At 45.9% G+C, this 6,616-nt stretch overlaps 2 protein-coding genes across 2 annotated transcripts; both read right to left on the minus strand.

Moving 5' to 3' along the window:
* On the minus strand, nt 468-5,407 carry LOC109709090 (pentatricopeptide repeat-containing protein At5g18950-like). The gene is made up of 3 exons (XM_020231160.1): nt 3,605-5,407; nt 897-1,009; nt 468-736 (listed from the first exon to the last, which is right to left on the minus strand). Exon 1 carries the CDS (start codon nt 5,405-5,407, stop codon nt 4,235-4,237), a length of 1,173 nt encoding a protein of 390 aa, XP_020086749.1. The 3' UTR covers nt 468-736; nt 897-1,009; nt 3,605-4,234.
* Nucleotides 5,659-6,094, minus strand: LOC109709091. Its single transcript, XM_020231162.1, has one exon. The coding sequence runs from the start codon at nt 5,974-5,976 to the stop codon at nt 5,659-5,661; it is 318 nt and encodes a 105-aa protein (XP_020086751.1). The 5' UTR covers nt 5,977-6,094.

Genomic DNA, 6,616 nt, shown 5'->3' on the forward strand with positions numbered 1-6,616 from the left:
TGTCGCCGAGAAATTATTTTGCGACCCTAATCATGGTGAGCCGGTCTAATCCATCATCTATCAAGTGAAAACTCAAATAAACAACTGTAAAAGAAAGAAACAAAAAAACCAATGTTGCCTTTACATTTTATGCAACTTTTTCTTTTATTTAACATGCGATCATATTATCCTAATCGATCGCAGATATTCTAGAGAAAGAACTATAAATCATATAAAACATAATAACAACACCTTAAACTTTAAGCCGACAACTTACTAAACAAATGTAAGGCCTAGTTTGAGATTGCAATGCAAAAAATTCATAAGCGCTTTCAATTTTCTCTCCTCCATCTTACGAAATTGTAGGAGAAAATATTAGAAAAGCAAGCGGTTTAGAGGAGGGTAAATTAGAAGTGCCTTCGAATTCTTCGGGCCTTCCAAATCATAAAAGTGGGTGGCACCACAATACCAAACTCGGCTTAAAATCATATCAGACGTAACAGCAACACCTTAGACTTAAAGCCCAACAAATTACAGAAAAGCACTAGCCTGGAATTGCACAAAAGGACACCACAGATTGACCTAAGGCCAATGTGAAAATGGTAAGGCAACCATTAATAAGCAATAGCATGGATGTCTCAGGTGAACAAACAAAAGATGAACTCTTTTTCTATCCAAACTAGGGCTTCTTATTTGTGCTCCACAATCTTTACACATCAGAAATATTTTCTATGGCTACGTGTTATAGACTTCAGAACTGAAATGAGAAAAACAAAGGATTCAGACAATGTAATTTTCCGTAATATGAATTTCAGAATCTCAAGCAGCAAGTTGCTATTGAATCATAGATGTAGAATATGAATTCCTATAATTTAGCTATTGAAGCTGGAAGTCAGAACTACTATTTTGATTGATACCTTGTACTCAATAAGAAGATACAGATCACTTTTACAGCATATTAGTATTGAAGTCATGATAACTCCGTTTTGTCGAAATACCAAATTCCATGTAAAAAGTGATTTATCCTATCCTGAAAAAACCCAGGTTAAAATTAGTCCTTCTTATCCACTTGTAGACATCTTATGCCTCTCACCAATTAACAACCAAAATGCTCATTAACGAAACAAGAAGAGAGATGCTGGAAATGATACGCAACCATGTAGAGAGGACATTAAGACTTGTTTGGATATTGAAACAAATTATCCAGTGATAACTGGTATAGCTCATCGAGGTTCCCAAATTGCAATTACACCAATGGAGTTTCACTTTTACCTGTTGAAGAGTATTGGCAATTTTGGTTTTACACAATAACATATTTGTAGCTATATGATGATTTATTGTATTAAAATTTAAAGGCTGCTGTCATAAACTATGCTGTCGAATCGATTTTCTATACCCCTCATCAATCAATTATCAAGTGCCCCTTGAGTAATCGAAGTAGATATTGCATCCAAACATCCACAGGTCTGTTAATGCAATTAACCAAAGCCTTGTCCATTGGAAAGAGAGAACATATATAATTAAGCTTAGCTTGTCCATTTTCAAGGTCTATTGAGTCAATTATTCACATTTTGTCATATGACGAATATGAAGCTCACTCAATTCTTGAACTCAGAGAGTTTCTCAATATAATTTGAGTGTATTGTCATTAGACAGTCCTAATACTTTGAAAGGAAATGAATAAAATGTCATGTTTATCAAGTGCAACATCTGAATCTTATTGGCATTGAATTAGTCGCAGATTCCTAAGAACATAATGTAGTACAGAATGTAGAAATGAACATCAGCAAATAGACAAAGCAGCAATAGAGGTGAATGTAAGAAAGTGCCACAGAATGAAAACATCAAAGCAGTCTGATTCGAAGATCCTGTTCAGCGCATATTTTCCACATTTTTCCAAAAGGCAAAGCTCGGAGAACTACGGCGAATTTGTTAATTCACGAGTATTCAAACCTTATAAATCTCCATACTAAGGACATGTTTGTTTCACCGAAACTGGACTTTGGATTGAAGTGAACTTTAGGTTGAATTGAAGTTCGGTAAAAACTACTTATGTTTGTTTCACTGAAACTGGACATGTTTGTTTCACCGAATACCAGCTGGAAGTGTAAGAGCTAAGTGCTATCCGGAGCAAAATGCTACACCAATGGATTTGGTGAGAGCCGCCTCTTAAACCCGTAAGAGCCACTTCTAAAATCTCACATCGCCTGATAATTCTAGTATATATTGTCTGTTCTGGTTTGGACCCGACAAGAACATCAGGGTGTAAACAGGGGGAGTTTATAGTACCCCAATAGTCCCACATTGGATAAAAAAATAATTCTGATTGGAATATATGAGACCTCACACGCTAATAATAATAACTGGACTTAAGCATTTTGAGCCGGTGGTTTGGACTTAACGAATTAATATTGCTAGCGGGTCGGGTCGTTACATAAACTCTTCAATTAAACCAAATGCCAAATGGTAATTTAATTCAATTTTCGGTTGGTAGTGTTGGTCAGATGTAAATTTAGCTGAAGTTGCCAGTTGGCAGCTGATTTGCCTGATGATAGACAATATGTATTCACTTCTTAGTGTTTGAAGATATAAGATATCCGTAGTGATATGTACGTGCATTAGTTGTCCCTAGCTACCACTAGAGCTGATAAGGTTCTTGCTAACTTAGAAGGATTCCAATTGTTGTTCACTTTCTCAGCACGCAGCTGCCCTCTGCTTATACTTCTCCAGCTGGTTCATGAACATCTGGCCCTTAGTATTACTTGCTGTGCTCGCAGTGGGCACAAAGGAGGCATCAAGGGTGTGGCAGGCAGATCCATCCCTAAAGAGACAATAGGAAACGCAGAAGCACCAGAAGTCAGTGGTAGCATTGGGTTCTCATGGAGCTTCTCTGAGCAGTGCACAAGGGACTGGTTCCACAAGGCCATTGCGATCTGTTCTAGGTCTCCCTCTTTGTCAGGGTATGCAGAGGACCTAGTTGAGGTCATCACATCCACAGCCTTGGTGGTGCTGCTGACCATCGGAAAGAACATACGAGAAGGGATGTACGGCAAAGGTCGCCAAAAATAATTGCCATGAATAAGGGAAAGCTAAGCTACACCGCCAGAGTCGAAAGTTGACAACTTCTCGAGACACATTTATCCATGTTTTTAATTACTCTAAATATGGATCCTAACTATAATCCAACTACGCATATTTGGTTTATGCAAAATGCTTAGAGTCCCCCCACAAATGGTACAATTGATGTGCTGGCCAACCCATATAGCACCTTGAATTAACATAAGAATTCAGGTTTCAATATCTGAATCATCATTCAAAGATATATATATATATACTTACGTGATCTAAAAGCCTAATTTACTCTTATTTACTGTTGCTAATTTCTTTTCTTTTTCTTTTCTTTCTTTTCAAGATACCCTCTAACCTGCCTTTCAATTTAATCCACTTGAGTACTAGAATAGTTGAATGTACACAAAATCAATAATCAATAATCAATATCAATAAGGAGTGCGCTTAAACATGCTAACTGCTGATATTCCTGAATTGCAGTAGGAAATCTCAACAAAAAACCAAATAGAAAAGAAAGTAAGAGGAAAAGAAAAGGATGTGGTAGAGAAAAAGGCACCTGATTGTTCGATGTTATTACGACATGAGACCTCCATCAGATGCCACTTATAGATAAATCTGACAGCAACAGCTTGGCGAAAAATCATAAGCAGATTGAATGCCCCAAGAAGATCGCCAAGAAACTAAATCAGGGTCCAAAATTAAACATTCAAATCAAACTGCAGAATTATACCTTCGAGACAAATCGTAGCACACCGCCAGCCAACTCTAACATGATATTCTGCAAATTGTCCAATTTATTGAATACGTAATACACCTCACTACTGTTCCTCCCGTCCGCATAATGTGGTACTAAACTCCTCGCATACCGGGAGAGCCTGTTGCAGGAGATTGGGCGCTACACTTACTACAACAGCTCCAAAGCTCATAGCCGGTTTTGTCTTTCCTGAGATAAATCTACCCCTTATTACCGCTAGCACGGCTTTTCCCTCTTCCAAATTTGACCACATTATTCAAAGTGAAGTCCATGACTTTCCAGTAAGCAGAGGAAGAAGATCAGAACCGTATGCGAGTGCATTGCCAGTTCGGCACCGTCCGCTCTTCTTTGCACCCTGAAAAGATGTAAACTGTATTTCCTGCAAGAGTTGCATCAGTTGCGAGAGAAGTTGCATGGCCCCCGAATATGCAACTAGTTGCTCACTAAGATCTCGTTCAAATCCTCAACAGCACGGCTTAAGTTACCCTCGCACAGCTGATTAACAAGTGTGGAGCAAACCGAAGTTGTAAGATTGTAGCCAATTTCGAACATAGCACTTAGCATCAGAAACACGTCGTCGGTCCGACCGTGCAAACTGAGGGATTTCACCAAAGAGTTAACGGTTTCCGCTCGTGGCTTCAGGTTTTTATCCAACATACCGACCAGCCATGCCATGCCCTCCTCAGCCTTTCCCATCTTGCAAAACCCAGCGATGATGTAATCGTTCGTACAAACCAAAGGCTCCAAATCCTTCGCTTGCATCGTTCTCATCAAATCGATCGCCTCGACTACGTTTCCTTCCTCACACTTTGCTCGGATCAACGGCGTGTAAGTGGAAACACTGGGCTCCAAACCGACCGATAGCAACTCCTGGTAAAGCTTCGAAGCCTCGCTCGTCCTTCCGTCCCTGCAGAATCCCTGGATCAATGTGTTGTAGGTTATCACGTCACGCGGAATCCCCTTCTCGGCCATTTGATCGAACGCCTTGGTCGCTTCGCCCATCCTTCCGTGCAGGCAAAACCCCGCGATCATAGTGTTGCAACTGACGGTGCTCTCTCCGTACCCTCTCGCGAGCATTTCGTCGTACACCTTCCGGGCACCGTCCAAATCCCCGGCCTTGCAGCATCCGTCGGCGAGCGCATTGTACGTGTACTCGTTCGGCGCGAGACCCTTGCGGAGCATCTCGTCCCAGAGCGTCCGCGCGTCGGCCATCCTGCCCATCTTGCACAGCCCGTCGATCATGGTGGTGTAGGCGACGGTGTCGGGGGCGTATCCCCTGGCCTTGATCTCGCCGAATATCCGGAGCCCCTCCTGGCCCATCCCGGCGTCGCAGAGCGCGCGGATCAGCGTGTGGTAGAGGGGGAGGTCGGGGGCGCGGCCGGCGGCGATGAGGAGGTGCAGCAGGTCGGAGACGGCGCCGAAGTTGCGGGCGCGGCAGAGGGCGGAGAAGAGGGCGGCGATGGAGGAAGGGACGAGAGACGCGAGTTGCGTGCGGCGGCGCGCGAGAGGAGGCGGAAGGGCTGTCGGGGAGCGGGAGCGGCGCAGAGGGCTGAGGGGAGGAGGGCGACGGTGGAGGGTCGGCGGGGAGGACGCGAGCGGAAGCATGGGGAGTGGGCGCGCCGGACGAGGTCGGGGCGGGCGGCGCGCGGCGGCGCGAGAGGGGCGTTCCAGGTGGGCGGAGGGAGAGGCGAAGGGGGAGAGGAGGAGAGGTTGAGGGCGCGCGAGGCGGAATAAAAAAAAAAAAAAAAAACCCGTCGAGAAGGGCGGAGGGTCCGGAAGAGGTGGAGGGAAGAAGAGTCGAGGGACGGCGGGCGCGTGGGCGGAGCGGAAGAAGAGGAGGGTGAGGGGGAGGAGGGTCAGCGCGCGGAGCGGGCGAGGGAGAGGGAGAGGGAGGAGGGGAGGGGGGAGAGGAGGAGGAGGAGGAAGCGGAGGAAGCGGAGGGAGAGGAGCGGGTGGGAGGGGGAGAGGCGGAGGAGGACGAGCTCCAGGAAGGACGGGTGGAGGAGGAGCCGGCACGAGGAGGAAGGGAGCGGGGACGAGTCCCACCGCGCCCGCCGGAGGATCGTCTCGCACACGCTCCGCGCAGCCGCCGCCACGACGGCCTCTGGAGATGCGGCGCCGGCGCCGGCGCCGGCGGCGGTGGAGATGCGGCGGGTGCCAAGAGCCGCCGGCATTTTCCTCGCGCGCTAGAAAGTCGTGCCGGCCTGGGAGGACCGGCGGAACTCCGCCGGTGGCAACTGGTGGGTCTGACAGTCGATCGAAGTGGGAAGTGGGAACCCCCTGCCCTCGAGAGTCAAGACTTACGACCGATGATCTCTCAGTAAGACTAAGGGACTTTTTTCGAAAATAACCCTGTGAAATTTCGTAATTGCTAAAATAATCCTGTAAAATTTTAATTTGTAAAACTAACCCTCCTCTCGCCATCTCAGCCGCCAGGTTAGCGTTTCTCACAAAGACGGTGATTCGTTCACCGTCTTTGGGGACGCATCTTGAAGGCGGTGAATGGTTCACCGTCTTCTCTAAGTGTGGACCATTCACCGCCTTCTCAGCAATTCCCCACGTAGTTTAAGGTGTTTCGAGAAGACGGTGACTCGTTTACCACCTTATTTAGGCGTAAACTATTCACCGCCTTCTCAGCAAATCCCCCGCCCAACAGCCCGGATTGTGGCATAGATAAGACGGTGAATCGTTCACCATCTTATATAAAGACGGTGAACCACTCACCGCCTTTAGTGCAAACACCACCTAGTCCAGGACTTAGCCATTTTTTTTTCCGGGTTCGCGGATTTACACTAAAGGCGGTGAACCATTCAC

The sequence above is a fragment of the Ananas comosus genome, linkage group 4 (assembly GCF_001540865.1).
Source record: "Ananas comosus cultivar F153 linkage group 4, ASM154086v1, whole genome shotgun sequence".
Lineage (NCBI taxonomy): Eukaryota > Viridiplantae > Streptophyta > Magnoliopsida > Poales > Bromeliaceae > Ananas > Ananas comosus.